This window comes from Bos indicus, chromosome 27 (assembly GCF_029378745.1).
Source record: "Bos indicus isolate NIAB-ARS_2022 breed Sahiwal x Tharparkar chromosome 27, NIAB-ARS_B.indTharparkar_mat_pri_1.0, whole genome shotgun sequence".
Classification (NCBI taxonomy): domain Eukaryota; kingdom Metazoa; phylum Chordata; class Mammalia; order Artiodactyla; family Bovidae; genus Bos; species Bos indicus.
The window spans coordinates 20,243,133-20,262,123 of NC_091786.1; the positions used below are offsets into that span (position 1 = coordinate 20,243,133).

General features: G+C 38.9%; 1 protein-coding gene across 1 annotated transcript; it reads left to right on the top strand.

The window, feature by feature from the left end:
* Positions 1-6,619: 6,619 nt before the first annotated feature.
* FGF20 (fibroblast growth factor 20) lies at positions 6,620-16,878 on the top strand. The gene is made up of 3 exons (XM_019953346.2): positions 6,620-7,551; positions 13,313-13,416; positions 15,849-16,878. The coding sequence occupies exons 1-3, from the start codon at positions 7,266-7,268 to the stop codon at positions 16,092-16,094; spliced, it is 636 nt and encodes a 211-aa protein (XP_019808905.2). The 5' UTR covers positions 6,620-7,265; the 3' UTR covers positions 16,095-16,878.
* The last annotated feature ends 2,113 nt before the right edge of the window (positions 16,879-18,991 follow it).

Consider the following 18,991-nt stretch of genomic DNA (forward strand, 5'->3'; position numbering starts at 1 on the left):
GTCTGCTCTAGGTGTGTGATCACATCATCGTGATTATCTGGGTTGTGAAGATCTTTTTTGTGCAGTTCTGTGGATTCTTGCCACCTCTTCTTAATATCTTCTGCTTCTGTTAGGTCCATACCATTTCTGTCCTTTATCGAGCCCATCTTTGCATGAAATGTTCCCTTGGTATCTCTAATTTTCTTGAAGAGATCTCTAGTCTTTCCCATTCTGTTGTTTTCCTCTATTTCTTTGCATTGATCGCTGAGGAAGGCTTTCTTATCTCTCCTTGCTATTCTTTGGAACTCTGCATTCCAATGGGTATATCTTTCCTTTTCTCCTTTGCCTTTCTCTTCTTTTCACAGCTATTTGTAAGACCTCCTCAGACAGCCGTTTTGCCCTTTTGCATTTCTTTTTCTCAGGGATGGTCTTGATCCCTGCCTCCTGTACAATGTCAAGAACCTCTGTCCATAGTTCTTCAGGCACTCTATCAGATCTAATCCCTTGAATCTATTAGTCACTTCCACTGTATAATCATAAGGAATTTGATTTAGGTCATACCTGAATGGTCTAGTGGTTTTCCCCACTTTCTTCAATTTAAGTCTGAATTTGGCAGTAAGGAGTTCATGATCTGAGCCACAGTCAGCTCCTGGTCTTGTTTTTGCTGACTGTATAGAGCTTCTCCATCTTTGGCTGCAAAGAATATAATCAATGTGATTTCAGTGTTGACCATCTGGTGATGTCCATATGTAGAGTCTTCTCTTGTGTTGGAAGAGGGTGTTTGCTATGACCAGTGCATTCTCTTGGCAAAACTCTATTAGCCTTTGCCTTGCTTCATTCCATATTCCAAGGCCAAATTTGCCTGTTACCCCAGGTGTTTCTTGACTTCCTACTTTTACTTTCCAGTCCTCTATAATGAAAAGAACATCTTTCTTGGGTATTAGTTCTAAAAGGTTTTGTAGGTCTTCATAGAGCCGTTCAACTTCAGCTTCTTCAGCGTTACTGGTTGGGGCACAGACTTGGATTACTGTGATATTGAATGGTTTGCCTTGGAAGCGAACAGAGATCATTCTGTTGTTTTTGAGACTGTATCCAAGTACTGCATTTTGGACTCTTTTGTTGACAATGATGGCTACACCATTTTTTCTAAGGGATTCCTGCCCACAGTAGTAGATATAATGGTCATCTGAGTTAAATTTCAAATCCTGGAAGATGATGATGTGAAAGTGCTGCACTCAATATGCCAGCAAATTTGGAAAACTCAGCAGTGGCCACAGGACTGGAAAAGGTCAGTTTTCATTCCAATCCCAAAGAAAGGCAATGCCAAAGAATGCTCAAACTACCACACAATTGCACTCATCTCACACGCTAGTAAAGTAATGCTCAAAATTCTCCAAGCCAGGCTTCAGCAATATGTGGACTGTGAACTTCCAGATGTTCAAGCTGGTTTTAGAAAAGGCAGAGGAACCAGAGATCAAATTACCAACATCCGCTGGATCATGGAAAAAGCAAGAGAGTTCCAGAAAAACATCTATTTCTGCTTTCTTGACTATGCCAAAGCCTTTGACTGTCTGTCACAATAAACTGTGGAAAATTCTGAAAGAGGTGGGAATAACCAGACCACCTGACCTGCCTCTTGAGAAACCTATATGCAGGTCTGGAAGCAACAGTTAGAACTGGACATAGAACAACAGAGTGTTTCCAATTAGGAAAAGGAGTATGTCAAGGCTGCATATTGTCACCCTGCTTATTTAACTTATATGCAGAGTATATCATGAGAAACGCCAGGCTGGAAGAAGCACAAGCTGGAATCAAGATTGCTGGGAGAAATATCAATAACCTCAGATATGCAGATGACACCACCCTTATGGCAGAAAGTGAAGAGGAACTAAAAAGCCTCTTGATGAAAGTGAAAGTGGAGAGTGAAAGAGTTGGCTTAAAGTGCAACATTCAGAAAACAAAGATCATGGCATCTGGTCCCATCACTTCATGGGAAATAGATGGGGAATCTGTGGAAACAGTGTCAGACTTTATTTTGGGGGGGCTCCAAAATCATTTCAGATGGTGGTTGCAGCCATGAAATTAAAAGACGCTTACTCCTTGGAAGGAAAGTTATGACCAACCTAGATGACATATTCAAAAGCAGAGACATTACTTTGCCAACAAAGGTCCGTCTAGTCAAGGCTATGGTTTTTCCAGTGGTCATGTAGGGATGTGAAAGTTGGACTGTGAAGAAAGCTGAGCGCCGAAGAATTGATGCTTTTGAACTGTGGTATTAGAGAAGACTCTTGAGAGTCCCTTGGACTGCAAGGGGATCCAACCAGTCCATCCTAAAGGAGATCAGCCCTGGGTGTTCTTTGGAAGCACTGATGCTGAAGCTGAAACTCCAATACTTTGGCCACCTCATTCGAAGAGTTGACTCATTGGAAAAGACTCTGATGCTGGGAGGGATTGGGGGCAGGAGGAGAAGGGGACGCCAGAGGATGAGATGGCTGGATGGCATCACCGACTCGATGGACATGAATTTGGGTGAACTCCGGGAGTTGGTGATGGACAGGGAGGCCTGGAGTGCTGCAATTCATGGGGTCACAAAGAGTCGGACACGACTGAGCAACTGAACTGAACTGAGATAGCCTCTTCTTCATCAAGCTTATAATACAATTGTCTAACCCCAAACACTGAAAAAAACAATCTTTTATAACTTAAATTCAGTATCAATGCATATTTTCATTTTTAGACTTTGATTGTAAGCACAAGAATTGTATTTGAAAGTTACTTAGTTCTTTAAAAAAACATTATTATTCCCTTCATTGTGGTTAAGGTTATTCACTTGAATTTAGTTAGGTTCATTTGTTCCTGGTTTTAATCCATCGTCCCTTCCTCCATTCTTATTTATTTATTTAAAAAGATCTAAAACATTAATGTTTTTCTACAAGTCAAAACTCTATAAAAAGTTTTCAAAGATAATCATTCTCCATCTCTTCTGCTCCATTCATATCCAACTAAGGTAAACAATTAACAACATAACTAATTTCATTAGCTTCTGATTTATCCAACCTGTATTTATTTTGGGGGAAAAAAAGCATATATAAAAAGCTTTTTATTTTCTTTCTTTCTTCGAGAAAGGATAGCACATTATATCTAAAGCATGCTAAAACTTTGCTCTTTTACAAATAATACTATTTTCTGGGCCCATTCCATGTTAGTTTATAGAGGTCTATCTCATTCGTTTTTAATCACGGAAAAAGGCTTTCTTATCTCTCCTTGCTATTCTTTGGAACTCTGCATTCAAACGGGTATATTTTTCCTTTTTTCCTTTGCTTTTCACTTCCCTTCTTTCATTATGAGAAACGCTGGGCTGGAGGAAGCACAAGCTGGAATCAAGATTGCCGGGAGAAATATCAACAACCTCAGATATGCAGATGACACCACCCTTATGGCAGAAAGGGAAGAGGAACTGGACATGGTTTGGCCATGCGTTTGGGTGAACTCCGGGGGTTGGTGATGGACAGGGAGGCCTGGTGTGCTGGGGTTCATGGGGTCACAAAGAGTCGGATATGACTGAGAGAGTGAACTGAACTGATCTCATTATTTTATTCCAACTATATAATGCTCCATTGTGTGAGTGTATCATAATTATTCCATTCATTTTCCCATGTGTAGAAATTTATGTTGCTGCCAATACCTTGTAATTACAAATAATAAACAATGCTGGGCAAATGTACTTGTAACTTATTGAGAGTATAAGCCATGATTTATATTCTTAAATCAGCTCTTCTCTTTTTCTCAAGTTAGATACATGTAGAACTATTCAAAGACATTACTTCCTTTCTTATGTGCAAAAGATTTCTTTTCCATTGATTCATAACACTGTGCTTGCTGCAAAACTACATCAGAATAGTATAGCCTGGAAAACTGTAAGGACATTTTGTGGAAGTAGAAATTGTACCACGTATTTGTATAACAGCAAGGCAAGTGTGGTCTCTAGGAAGTATAGGTAAAGTTGATTAGATTGCAGTGTATACTTAAAAGCTGAATAATGCACTCTTGTAAAACACTCTTCAAAATTATTTAACTTCCCATGATATCATCACAGCATGTGCAGAAAAAATCTTTAGTGTTATCTTTTCCTGTCACATGACTAGTGCAAACAAAAGAAATCCTTATCTTTTTGTTTCTATTCTGGCCCTTCATAAAATGGCATTAAGCACCATTCAAAATTTACACAGTAAGGACTTAGTTTGAGGAAAAAAGATTCATTTTGTATTTCAAATAAATTATACTTGCTAAATTGTAAAGCAAAAATTTTTCTCAACAACTGTAGGTTTCTAGCATTTTACACGTGTAGAAAATATTTTAGTTTTAAAACCACTTTCCAAGATATTTTTACATGTAAGTCTCATAGCAAACCTTGGCATAGAGAATTATGTAGGAGTTCTTATTGTACAATAAGAGTTCTATAAGTACAATATATTATACTTATTTTGCAAAAGAGGAAAGAGGCATTTAGAGAGTTTAAGGAAATTTCTGTGGGTTGTAAGATTCTGAACTAAACCCTGAACTAGAATCCAGGACATTTTTTTTTTTCTTTAAAAAGTGAAATCTGCCTATTTCATAGCATTATTGTGGTGACCAAATAAGGTCATAGACTTGAAAATTTTAAAGTTGTACAGAGGTAGTAATTTTATTATTAAAGTTTTGGGGCTTTTGCAACTATGGGTAAAATTTCTCTATATTTTACAATTTTATATACATATATATTTATATATATATATGAAATACAAGAGACTTAACAGTTGGAGAGATATAAATTCCACAGCAAGACTCAAAGTGTTCATGTGGGGAAATATTTCACAGACTGAACTGGTACCTCTAGGAGCAAATGATGATGTTATATATCCACTGTGGAATAATTAACAGCATTATATATTGTACAGAAGTTAGACCTTGAAACAAACCTCATTAAAGGTACTTGATCTTAGTTTTAAACCTTTAAGTATCTTCTTTAAAAGTGATCAATGTATGTACTGGCTACTTTAGTTATCCTGCTATGAGATTCATATAACTTTGATCTAACTTTCTTTGATTTAACTCTGCAATTAAGAAGATTTGGTTCAAAGTAAAAGCTCATTGGTTGATGTTTTCCACTGATGTGATAATGTTTACACAGATGTGCTTTGAAATCTTGATTATGGTGGATTTGGGGGTCCTACCACAAGACAGATTGCTGTTATTTGAAAGGTGAAATAATATGACACTTACCTGGTACAACCTTTAAAACAGACTTAGCTGTGTACATTTCTAAAGTGATGTATTTGTTTATTGTTTTAAGCCAGTGTTTTTGTTTTATTTCATATCTATCAACAGTAAATCACTTGCTTTAAGGACTCTTTTATAACTTGGTTGCACAAGGGTCAGTACTTAGGGCCGTAGTGATGAAAAGGTGTAACTTTACCTACTCTAAAGCACCTGCCAATTAATTAGCAAAAATCCCTTCACAGCAAATAAAATAAAAAATGCCATCCATCTGCACTCCCAAGTTGAGGCCTTTGTTAAGCAGACCGTGAAATGGGGCTGAAAAACTCATTTTCAGGGAGTTCCTAAAACTTTTATGCTTAGAGGAAGTATAAAAACCTGCCAAATGATTCTCAACACTTTGGCCACTGAAAAACTGTAACATAAAGATCTTAAATTTAACTAGTGGTACAAAACCAAAGTTTGAAGTTTTAAATGCATGTGTATCCAGCTCCTTCACCTCAATGACTTTGGATCTGACAAATATGCACTGGGCAGTTCCACATGCAATTTTCTGGGTCTCAAAAACACATCAAGAAGCAACACCATTTTCCATTTATTTGTTTTTATAATTCAAATGTGAACAATCAAAAAAATATAGTCTGAAAGCAAATGCAACTAAGAATAGGGAGGTGCTCTTAGACTGGATAAAGATCCCAGAGGTCACCTGTCATTTATGACCCTATTACAGACATTCATTTTCTGTTTGTGGTATCCATAAGAATATGGACCATCTCTTTTCAGCCTACTTGGATTTATTCTTAATCCCTAGATTCACAATTAGATTATGTTATTATATAAAGTTGCTTAAAAGTTTACAAACAGTGCACAATTTTAAATTTCCATGCTGATAGAAGGTTATATCATGTGTTATCTGAGTAAAGATAAACATTAAAGAGAACCTGGGTAGGGGGCGGTGTGTGTGTGTTCCTAACCTAACCTTGATTATGTAAAGAAAATCCCCCATCTAAATGATAAAAGAAACGAGTAATGCTTGTACATTTTATTAGTGTTTTAAAATTAGTGAGTTAAACTGTCAAAGCTTTGATTTTCCTTTCATGTGTGTCTGGGCAGGTCTAAGCCTCGGGTAACGCCCTTTTTCCTTCTCCTTCTCTTACCTTTTTTTTTTTTTTTGCACCTGTCCACTGCAGGCTCCCAGCAGCTCCCAAGGGGTCCAGTTCTCTCCTTTCCTTTTCCTCCTTCTACCCATCCCCTCCTCCCTGCTTCCCCCCTCCCAGTTTCCCCCTCCCCCGCACCCCTCCTTTCCCTTCTTCAATCTACCTGCCAAGTTGGGCTCCTTTCAGCAGCGATCTATCACTGCAAAGGAGCTCACATCAAAGGCGATTGCACGGCCGCAGCCGCACGGCATCACGGTTGTTCCAGAGACGACCGCAAAGAGGGGCCTTGACTGCGCCTCCCCGAAGTTGCTGGCCAGCTCTGGCCAATGGTGGGAATGATTTTTTTTTTTTTTTTTTTGCGACTGCCACTGATAGAGAGCCGTCAAGGGCTCCTTCTGGTCACTTCCGAAGAGCAAAAACGTGTTGAGAGGAGGCCGGTTTAAGATTTCAAACGGAAACCTCCCCAGCGCGCATGAAAGGACTTGATTAGCATATGTCAAGAGGACCCGCATATATACTGTGTGTATGTACACAGGACTCTGATCTGATCAGTTTGCGGAGTTGGAGCCCCAGCCCCGAGCCCCAGCCTTAGTATTGGCAGCGGCAGCCTATAGATGTTTCTGCAAGGCCAGCAGCCGGCTCCCACCTACCCCGGCAGAGAAGATCGCTCCAAGACAGTGAAAGCGTCCCTGCTTTCAGTGCAAAGTCCATCCTGCGACCTCACGGGAGTAACTGGGCCTTAACTTTTTTTTTTTGGCGCTTGTTTGGCCATCATTTTTTCTCATCCACCTCCCCATCCCCGCTACTGCTTTGCTTGTGGGGTGGGGGTGTCTTTTGTTTTCCGGATCGTCCGCCTCGCCCTCTGGCCGCTCCATGGCTCCCTTAGCCGAAGTCGGGGGCTTCCTGGGCGGCCTGGAGGGCCTGGGACAGCAGGTGGGCTCGCACTTCCTGCTGCCTCCTGCCGGGGAGCGGCCGCCTCTGCTGGGCGAGCGCCGAAGCGCGGCGGAGCGAGGCGCCCGCGGCGGCCCGGGGGCGGCGGAGCTGGCGCACCTGCACGGCTTCCTGCGCCGCCGGCAGCTCTACTGCCGCACCGGCTTCCACCTGCAGATCCTGCCCGACGGCAGCGTGCAGGGCACCCGGCAGGACCACAGCCTCTTCGGTACGTACGGGCGCCCGCATCCCGTGCTCCTCCCTGCTCGCCTGCTGAGCGACTCCGGCTTGCGCGGGGCCGGGAGCTCGAGAGACCCTTTGGGTGCCAAGTGCAGGCTGGGACTTACGGGACCCCAGGATTTTGCCTGTCCGCCGGCCTCTGCGATCGCCGGCAGGCCTGCTGCTCCAGACGCTGGAGGGGGCGGGAGGGGAGAGGGGGGTGCTCTTCCCGCACCTGGCTGCCTGGGACGCAGAGCCCTGGACTCGGAGCCACATCTTTCCCGCACTTCTTACCTCGCAGTTTATTTCTTTTTTTTAATCCCTATTATTTTCTCCTGCGCCCCCCACGTTCCCCCCAGTACCTGTCCACTTAACAAAAGTTAACAACAGAAAGCCTTCCGCTTCTTTCGACCTGCCTTACAGCCAGGCAGTTGATGATGCTTTTATGGTTACTGCTCAAAAATAGGAAGCGAGCTTTTACTTGTCTACCTAGAGCACCACACATGTTGAGCAGGTAACAGATTAACTCTCCATGGGCACCTTCGCTCCTGTCAGGCTCACCTGCCTGCAGTTCTCTGCGCTGTTAAAGTTTGGTGAGAAACAAACGAAAAGCTTATCGGGCTACAGAGCATGCCCAGTCCCTTAATCAAGATCCTCTTTAGAAATTATGAAATCCTGAAGCAAAGATCTTGGTATTGACCATAGGTAAGAGGAAGTAGGGAAGAGAAAGAAGACATGGGTGAGAACACAAAGAAACATGTTTCTGAATACCTCCAACAGTGACTGGGAGCAGAAGGAGTTAAGGAAAAAACACAAAACCCAAATATTGTTAAGGCAGATTGCTAAGAGACTAGATTGGGAAACCATAAAGTTTCTACTGTAATTCCTCCTTACTTAGCTGTGTGACTAGCACGTGCTTTAACCAGTGAGCCTGAGTTTTCTTTCCTTGTCTGTACAATGATGGGGTTAAATCAGGTAATTCTTTTTAAGATGCTCTCCTGCTCTAAAAGCCCAGGATCTTTCCTCTACTGTGGAAGTGTTCATCATATTCGAGTTAACTGGCTAACACTCTTGAAGGATTTTGATCACCCAACTTGGAACTTCACTAGATAGAATCATTATACCTCTTTTTAAAGACTCCGTTTACCTGTCAGCAGCTATGTGAAAGGGCCTGCCTAACACAGGGTCAGCTTTCCTTCTCCCTTCCTTAGCAGTGGAATTCTCTGAGAGTCTTATCTCTGAAGGGCCCTCTCTTGTTCTCATCCCTTGTTCTTATTTGGCTTTCTCTTTTTGACTTGAAGTCCTCATTAAAACTTTGGAAAAGTGTAAATCTCAGTTTGAGGGGGCATTTGTAACCCTAGATGTGGAAATGAGCATGTGGTGGTCATTTGGTAGCACTTAAAGGCTTAGAAAATTAACTTTTTAAACCCCACATGTTTGCAACTTCCACTGATCTTTTCCAAATTCCCATTGACTATGAGTCCAGAGTGTCATGACCCAGTGGCCAACCTTGGGGTCACTTTCAGAAAGTGGTTTCTAAATTGAAGAGGCTGAAATTCCACATCTAAAGAACTTTGCTGACACCAGGTGGCTCAGTTCCCTCATCTTGAGTAATTACTGCACTTCACTTGTTACAGAAAAACCCTCCAGCTACCAGAAAGATTTAGAAATGAGGGCAAATGTGTTAATGTCTATAAGTAGAACACGTAGAAGTTAAGCTTAGGTAATAGTCAGGCTCTCCCACCCCCCATCCCCTCTGATACACAGTGGTGGTGGTGGTGAGGTTACTAAGTTCAACTCTTGTGACCCCATGGACTGTAGCCTTCGAGACTCCTCTGTTCATTAGATTTTCCAGGCAAGAATACTGGAATGGGGTTGCCATTTCCTTCTCCAGGGCATGTTCTTGACCCAGGGATGGAACCCATGTCTCCTGCTTGGCAGGTGGATTCTTTACTGCTGAGCCACCAGGGAGGTCCATGTGATACATGGTATAACTTTGGAAATTCTACTTTTAAGATACTTGTAATTTAACTATGATCTCCCCAAAGTCAAGTAGTTCTTCTACTTTGTGTCTTTTTATAAGACTGACTCTATGGGAAGAGATTAGTAAATATTTGTCGACTTGATAACATTCATCAAACTGGTATTTTATTCCATTCTTTAAGATACAGATGTTGCCTATCAGAATGACCATCTTAGTGGAAATTTTGTTTTTGCTAAAATTTTGTATGCTTATTTAGTAATTGCAAAAATATGACTTGGACTGATTTTTGTACTGGGTTAAGTCACTCTGTGGTGCAGGGGTACTTATAGGAGCAAAATATTTACTGTTACACAAAGGAAGGATAACCCAGATTAGTATGGTTGCTTAAATGAGTAACAACCTCTAGAGTGCATTACAGTGCATCCTAGTGGCATTTGATAGCTAAAGCACCGTAATTTACTACAAGGAAGTGTAGATGAGAAGGAAGTATATATTCAGCATGCATGTGTAATATTAAATGAACTTCCCAGGAAGCTCAGTGGTAAAGAGTCCACCTGCTAATGCAGAAGTGAGTTCAATCCCTGGGTCAGGAAGATCTTCTGGAAAAGGAAATGGCAACCCACTCCAGTATTTTTGCCTGGGAAATCCCATGGACAGAGGAGACTGGCAGGCTGCAGGCTATGGGGTCACAGAAGAGTCAGGCATGACTTAGCAACTAAACAACAACATCAACAGCAATATTATATGATTCTCTTTGTCTTTGCCTTCTTTTCTTAGTTCTTCAATGATTAACTATGAAATTATTTATTCTCTCTAAAATTTATTTCTTTGTCATCAAAGTAAGAATTCTGAAAATGCTTAAGGTGTACTATTTGAGATGTTAAAGTAGATAACATTTTTGATTATTTATACTAATTTGACCATGATTAACTAAAAAATTCACAATACTGTGTTTTAAAATTTTAAAACCACATCAATAGAATAAAAACAAAAAGTCCCAGTGAGGCTTAAAAAATTCCCTATCTGAGTTAGCTCTGTATTTATAATAGAGTTTTTCTGCACAGTAGTGTAGTAGAAAGATTTTACCTAATACGTAAACATGGAATCATTACTTAAAAAAAAAGTTTAGCCTGAGATCAAACATATTCCTTTAAAGGCTTTTCCTTTCTTCTCCCCTATTCTCCATAGATTTGTCTGATGTGGTTGCATTGTGGGTTGACTCACCTGTTTATTATGATTTTTTAAAAGGCTGGCTTTGAAAATGATACCAGAAAGACAAAGTACCTCCAAGTCTTTTTATGGGACACTGGGCATTAGAAAATCTATCTAAAATCTGTGATTACCTCTAAAGGAAAGTTTTTCATGTCTACTCTTTGTTCAGGAATTAGCTTAGTTGCCACCTCATATTATAAATAAGAAAGACTTGTCAAATCTCATTTAAGAATCAAATGATTACAAATTACTGTGTGGTATACTATTTCCTTGTGGAGAAAAAGGATCAGAATTTAAAAGTGTGGCTAAAATCTTTAAGAGGAACATGAAAAGCACATAACCTTTTTCCCATCAGCTCCCATGAGACACCACAAAATTATTTCGACCTTGTTATATGTATATGAGACTTTTCATATCGTTTAATGAAGTTGAAGGTATTGAATATAATTATTCTAAGAATATATGTAATTGCTTGTCTTTTTACAATTAACATGTTTTTGGACAAGATAGCAGCATTATTTTAAGATTAGACTTAAAGTGCATGTGGTTTATGATTTAGTTGTGAGAAAAATGAATACATTATAAGATCTGTTTTATAATTAATATCTATGGAAACGAAACTTTTATTATACTTGAAAACTAGTTCTACTATGCAGTCTAATCAGTTAATCAGTTCCTGTTCTTTGAAAGACAAGAGTGTCTTAATGTAAATCAGATACCTGAAGAGAGTTAAGTTACAAGTGAGCCACAGTGCACTTTCAATTTGAATGTAATATTCATTACAACTTCAAGTAATTATACATTGTAAGTATATCCTGGATGAAATTCCATCAATGTGTCTTCTTCTACCAGTCATGTTTAGGGTCTTTATTTTTGTTTCTAATAGGGATCACTAATGAGCTTGGTAGTAAGTTTAATTTTCCTCTACTTCCTACCTCTCTATCAGTTATCATAATGGCTATCCTCTGGGGTCTGTGTCTTCCTACTATATATCTTTTCTCCTCTTGGCCTTGGGCAAGCCGCTTACAGGAAATTTGGCAGTATATTGTTGCTGTTAGATCCTTGTTAGGTCTAATGTTCTACATGATCTCCTAATAGTTTGAAAGAGCTCCTTTGAGCTCTTAAGAATCTATGTTTAGAGCTTAAGCATCTATGTTTCTGCCAATGAATGAATTAGGATCTGGGCAGAACAGAGCCCTTCATATAAGCAAATAGCCAGATTTTGTATTTTCCCTTGGCCTTAGTAATATCATGTGTCCAAACAGAAACTTGTAGTACAATAAATCAAGAAATGACTTAAGAGCAAGAGTTAGGCTAAATGGTACACATTTATACTGTCGTGGATCTTAAGACAAGGCGAAGGGGTGAAGGTAGAAAGCTATTGAGGAAGGCAGTTCCAAGCATAGAAAGTCTGCTATATACTTTTTCAGCAAAGAGTCTAAAGAGAAGAACAAGACAAAGACACTAGTCCACAGGTTAGTGTGTGCCAAGGAAAAGAATGATGCAGAGGGAAGCATTAAGGGTTGTATTTGTTGTTGTTGTTTTTAACTATAGTGTATTAATAGTGTTGAGTGGAGAGTTTTTTTGTACTAATTTACCTGTTTGTTGTTGTTTAGTTGCTCAATTCTGGAAAGTTTCTGAAAGTGAAATCTATTTGCATGTTAAATTCTTGGTATTTAGCTATCACATTTCATGAATTATAAAATCATTTAACTTTTTGAACCATAAAATTTATCTTTAAGAATCATGGGATGGGAAACAGCATATTATATAATCTGTAATTTTTGAAACTACTTTCTTGAAGCAGTGTTCCAAAGTATAAACACTGAATTAGGGCTCAGAAGATATGACTCCAAGTATCTGTTCTGTTAATTACAAATATCATTATCTTTAGGCAAACCTCAGTTTCTTTGTATGTAAAATGGAATAATAATATCTTCCATACTTATTTTAGGAGGTTGTTTTTGAGGACCAGATGGGAAAGTAAAAGTAGAAGCCCTTTATAAACTACTAAATACTAATGCATCCATATAAAGTATATTGGCTGCTGCTAGAAAAAAAGTTACTTAGTTCATACTAAGCAAAAGCAAAGCAAAACAATTAACAGGACATGGTTATAATTAGTGGAATCAAGGAGAACCAAGAACATCTCTATTATATACTAATTATGGTAGTAATAGCTTCCATTTATTGGTTGCCTAAAAATGTTAGTCCTTACCACTCTCCTGTAAGGAAGCATTTCACTCTTTTATGTATGAAGACATTGAAGTTCAAAAAAGACAAATGACTTATGTACTCAGTAAGTTACTAAACTGGATTCAAACCCTGGTTAGTTTTGTTTAAGGTTTTATACCTTTAACGCTATATCACAATGAACGGTTTTTTCTTTTTTTAGTTTTTTTATCTATAAAATGGGAGTTTCATCATAATGACAATTGTACAGCACTTTTCAGTTTATGAAGGACTTCCACACATAGTATTATATTTAGCAATTTGATCTACTACTCTTTGGAAGATTTTCATTAGTTGTATGTTGTTTAATAAATGCAAATCATTGTTTTGTTTATAAATTCAGGTATCCTGGAATTCATCAGTGTGGCAGTGGGACTTGTCAGTATTAGAGGTGTGGACAGTGGTCTTTACCTTGGAATGAATGACAAAGGAGAACTATATGGATCAGTACGTATTTTTTTTTAAATTACTGTAATTCATTAAATAATGACTATCCATTTTTTAAAGTAAAATAGCTACCAGTAATGCATATCAGAAGAAATATATAAATATACGTACTTAAGTAGAAATGAAAAGTATTTATCTTGATAAATTTCCATTTGTTTAGACTGTAGTATAGCATTAATCGGAGAAGGCAATGGCATCCCACTCCAGTACTTTTGCCTGGAAAATCCCATGGACGGAGGAGCCTGGTAGGCTGCAGTCCATGGGGTCGCTAGAGTCAGACACGACTGAGCGACTTCACTTTCACTTTTCACTTTCATGCATTGGAGAAGGAAATGGCAACCCACTCCAGTGTTCTTGCCTGGAGAATCCCAGGGATGGGGAAGCCTGGTGGGCTGCCGTCTCTGGGGTCGCACAGAGTTGGACACGACTGAAGTGATTTAGCAGCACAGCAGTAGCATAGCATTAATAACTCACTTCTACTTCTTAAACCCTAAACCTTTATTGCTTTTAGTTCACTAGTTCTTTCTGCCCATTATCCTGGGACCAGAGATAGGAAAATGAGAGCAGTTTCTTCTTGCCTTGTTAGATTCTTTACATTCATTTAATATAAATTTTCTCTACCCATTACTACCTTCGTAGGTAGGTAAGTATACATCACTGACTTGCTGACCTTTGCAATATAGGAAATGATTTAATGAAATCTTAGGATACTGTAAACAACAATAGACAATGGCAACACACTAGTTGGGCCATATCTGATGTCTTCATAATTATAGTAGCTGTGCTCTTGGAGTTGCATTGGGAAGTTTTTAAGCTCATCACTGGGGATAAGTGCACACATTTGTAAGTCTACCATAAATATTTTAAATATGGAAATACTTTAAAAATTTTAAACTTTTCAGGTTAATATTTCATCAGTGTAAGATTTTTTTCTTTTCTTTTTTAAACAACAAAACATCAACAACACAAGAATTAGAATAACAGGATAATATAAAGTTCAATCTGCAGTATGATGTAGATCTTTATCTTTCACTGGTAACATTATTTATTTGTTCACAGTTGCTTATAATTGATATAAGTTTAAGAAAATTGTTACAGTGTAAATGTGTGCCACTCCCTCCCATCATCTCACACGAAATTCCTTCTTAACGTCTCAATTTCTGTAGCTATTTCCAAAGAGAATTTAGCTTTTATGGTTTATCAGATGACACTATTGGGTACTTTCTTTTTTCTTAAAATCTCAACTGAGACCACAATGTACAGTTAGAATCTTTATATACACTGAGGAAAATGGGTTATCATATTTCAGTAAATGGTATTCCACTTAATATCTATCCTTTTAAAGGTAAAACTTGCCCTTCCTGGGCTTTCTGTCAGTTCAGAAGAAAGACAGAGAATGCATTTTGTAATCTCATAAGAGTAGAATCACAACTGAAAGAGAAAAACATGCACGTGGTGGCTCAGACGGCAAAGAATCTGCCTGCAATGCAGAAGACCTGGGCTCCATCCTTGGGCCAGGAAGATCTCCTGGAGAAGAGAATGGATAGCCACTCCAGTGTTCTTACCTGGAGAATTCCATGGACACAGGAGCCTGCTGGGTTACAGTCCATGGGGTTGCAAAGAGTCAGACACAACTGAGCGACTAACACTTTCACTTCAGTCTTCCCTCTTCATGTATGTGTCAGATTTAAAAAAAAGCAACTGCAGTCAGTGTCTTGGGACAATATGCAGTCCATCTTGAAATGACAAGAAATTACCAGGCTTTTACTACATTTGGTGCATTTACTGAATAGCAATATCCAGACACAAGTTAATCATGGGTATTGTATAATTAAATAATTAAGTCCTAAAGGGAGGATATATGATTTGGAGTGGTGATCTTGAATTAGGAATTTGAATGTTAGCAATGTTGAATTTAGCAATTTGAATGTTAGCAACATCTTGAAATGTTTCAAGATGATAGTAGAGATTTGCTGTGTAGAACTTTGGCATCTAATGATGGAACAAGATAAACTACAAGTCTGTTTGGTGGTTAAGGTATGGGAATTGAGATAAAATGAAGCATGGCCAAATTTAGAATATTTATTAAGTATTGGGTTGGTCAAAAAGTTCATTTGTGTTTTCTGTAACAGCTTATGGAAAAAACAAAATGAACTTTTTGGCCAACCCAATATTTGGAAATAAAATTGAAAATTGACATTCAACTTAAAGTTCTTTGAATTAAATAAACTGCTGGATGGAGTCACCTGGGAGAAAGAGTTCCAGGTAACATGAGAACTAAAACAGAACAAAGCAGAAACAGTTTATCCTTTTTCCTTCTTTGACAAGGATATAGTTATAGACAAAGAAATAAAAATATAAAAGTTGAGATTTTTCTAAGGAAACTTTCTTAAAAATATCATTTTTAATGGTAGCCATCTTCTCTCTTGTAGGAGAAACTGACTTCTGAATGCATCTTTAGGGAGCAATTTGAAGAGAACTGGTATAATACCTATTCATCGAACATATATAAACACGGAGACACTGGCCGCAGGTATTTTGTGGCACTTAACAAAGATGGAACTCCAAGAGATGGTGCCAGGTCCAAAAGACATCAGAAATTTACACATTTCCTGCCTAGACCAGTGGATCCAGAAAGAGTTCCTGAACTGTACAAGGACCTACTTATGTACAGTTGAAGGGGGTTGGTGTCTTTACTGAAGAACCAAACTACAACTATTCTTTCTTGTTTCTGTTCTCATCATAAAATAGGAACCCAGGACAACATTCAGAATGTTATGGAGTCTGTTTTCCACTGGGATACTGACTTTGGAAAGAATATTGAGAACAAGAAACAAAAAATATTTTCACTTGAAGTAGGTCAAGATCTCTTTTTACAAGTGGATTTAGTTTCCTTGGGTACACGGCTCAGTCCTCACTCATAGATTGAAGCTGAAAATCTGTTCAACTGTGATCCTGGGAATTCAGCCTAGTTTGCTGCTGGTGCCTCACCTCTCTGGCATATGTTTACTTTGAAGGTTACATTACACATAGATACTTCATGTTGAAGAGATTGATTGACATAGTTGGCCAAGATTATTGCTATATAAATTCTAAGAACCTTCTAGGATTTTGCAGGTGATGACATTATATGTAAAAAGTTAGGGTGAAACATGGACTAGGAAACAGGCCACAGCAAGATGGACTGTTTTTTTTAAAGGATGGACCTATTTATACATTTTCAGTTGGCAAATATTTATTATATATATTTATTTATTAAAGAGTATATTTTTTACTGGTATATGAAGATAATACGAAGAGGAAAAAAAAAACAACCAAAATTTCTTTATCGTGCCATTCCTTTCTTGTGATGTCTTTGGCCGTCAAGAAGACTTCATTATTGCTACACATTAAGCATAGAATAAGATCCTGAATTTCTTTTAAAAAATGAAGTATAACACAGATTATATATTTTTTGCAATCAGTTGCCTTTGAAATGTAACATTGGTTTCTTTGGCCTAGAAAAATTCTGTATCAATTTGTATTGAATTCAACACACATTCAAAAAGGGAATTAAACACTGATATTTTAATGTTTTGGTGTCATTCCTTTTGAGGTGAAGTTATTCTACGTATATAACATATTTTTATGGTGACATAATTCTAAGTTCCTGAGAAAAATGTTGTATTTAGCAAACTTCTAATGTTGAAAATTACTGGGCATTATAAATCAGCTATGCTTACTTATTTTCTTGACTTAGTGTGGCAAAGCTCATTTCTTTTCATTCACTGTGATCATAGACGGGGCTTCCCTGGTGGCTCAGATGGTAAAGCATCTGCCTGCAATGTGGGAGACCCAGGCTCGATCCCTGGGTTGGGAAGATTCTCTGGAGAAGGAAATGGCAACCCACTCCAGTACTCTTGCCTGGAAAATCCCATGGACGGAGGAGCCTGGTAGGCCACAGTCCATGGGGTCATAAAGAGTCAGGCGCGACTGAGCAGCTTCACTTTCACATGATCATAGAAAGAATGAGTCTTAGTGGAACCACGGTTAATAATAAGGGCTCCATCTACCTATCTGAGTGTGCCATCTTTTCCATTATATCTCCTAATTTGTCATTTTGCAATAGTCATTAAGCCTACTACATACAGAAGGAAGTGGAGTCACTCAGTCGTGTCCAACTCTTTGCGACCCCATGGACTGTAGCCTATAAAGTTCCTCTGTCCATGGAATTTTCCAGGCAAGAGTACTGGAGTGGGTTGCAAGATACTGTTAAAAACTAAGGAAAATACAGTAATCAAGACAGAAGTGGGTCCTGCTTCATGAAGCTTGTCATCTAGTAGGGGAAACTGACACAATAATGGTGAATTGTGATGTACTCTATGAAAACAACAAGGTTCAGACAGAAAAAAAGAGAGGATAAATTTAGATAGGATGGGTCAGAGGCTTCTCTAAAGAGCTGACATTTCTTAAAGGATAAGGCTAAGATGGGGCTTCCCTGGTGGTTCAAATGGTAAAGAATCTGCCTGCAGTGCAGGAGACCTGGGTTTGATTCCTGGGTCAGGAAGATCCCTTGGAGAAGGGAATAGCTACCCATTCCAGTAATCTTGCCTGGAGAATCCCATGGACAGAGAAGCCTGGCAAGTTACAGTCCGTGGAATTGCAGTCAGATATAACTGAGTGACTCACACTTTCACTACATTACTTTCAAGAGAAGATTAAAAGCCGTGATGGAAGAGGAAATAGTGAGTTTGGAGTCCTTTAAGCAAGAAGGAACTTTGTGGCTGCTGCTGAGTAACCAACTGGGAGAGTGGCACACACAAACTTATAAAACCACACAGATACAATCCTGTAGTTTTTATTTGCTCCTACCCAGCCGTTGTCAGTGTTGCCACCCTCTCACATGGCAGTCATCACTGGGGATGGGGTAATAATCACGGAAACAGCTCCCACCAGTTAGAACACAGAAGCCTTGTAAAACAGACTGCTGGGCTCCAACCCCACTGTTTCTGATGCATGTGTCTGAAAGGGATCCTAAAAACATGCATTTTAAACAGGGTCCCAGGAAACATTGATGCAGTTGGTCCAGAAACCCATACTTTAAAAACCACTAGCCTAGACCAGGGTTTTTCAAACTTTAGTGTACATGCAAAAACACCTGAGTTAAAGGTGTTAACACCTTTTGTTAAAGGACAGATCTGTTAAACTACGTCTGGGTTAGGGGATGGAGAGCTGAATTGTATTTCTAACAATATCCCAGCTGATGCTCGACATGGTCATACCACATATCACGCTTTGAATGCAAGACTGACTGTTGCTTTAATGTTCTCTAGAGTTATTCCTATTGGTTCATCCTCTCATGACTTGAATACATTAATGGTGGTGTGTGGCGTGATGGTAGGAAGTTCCTCACATACCTTTAATAAAGCTATATAAGAATGTGTGTGTGTGTGTGGCTGGAGGAGTAATGTGTGCACTTGTGTGCGTACAGTGTAAGAGGCAGCAATATAGCTTAAAATCTATTGCTTTCATAAATGTAAAAAATGATGGTTTAGCAGTAATATTTTCATAATAGTCATAATAAAACAATTCCCAT

Coding starts and splice junctions, on each gene's coding strand:
- FGF20 (XM_019953346.2), top strand. CDS start 7,266: ATGGCTCCCTTAGCCGAAGTCGGGGGCTTCCTGGGCGGCCTGGAGGGC. Junction 7,552..13,312: donor GCAGGACCACAGCCTCTTCG/GTACGTACGGGC, acceptor TTATAAATTCAG/GTATCCTGGAATTCATCAGT. Junction 13,417..15,848: donor AAGGAGAACTATATGGATCA/GTACGTATTTTT, acceptor TCTCTCTTGTAG/GAGAAACTGACTTCTGAATG.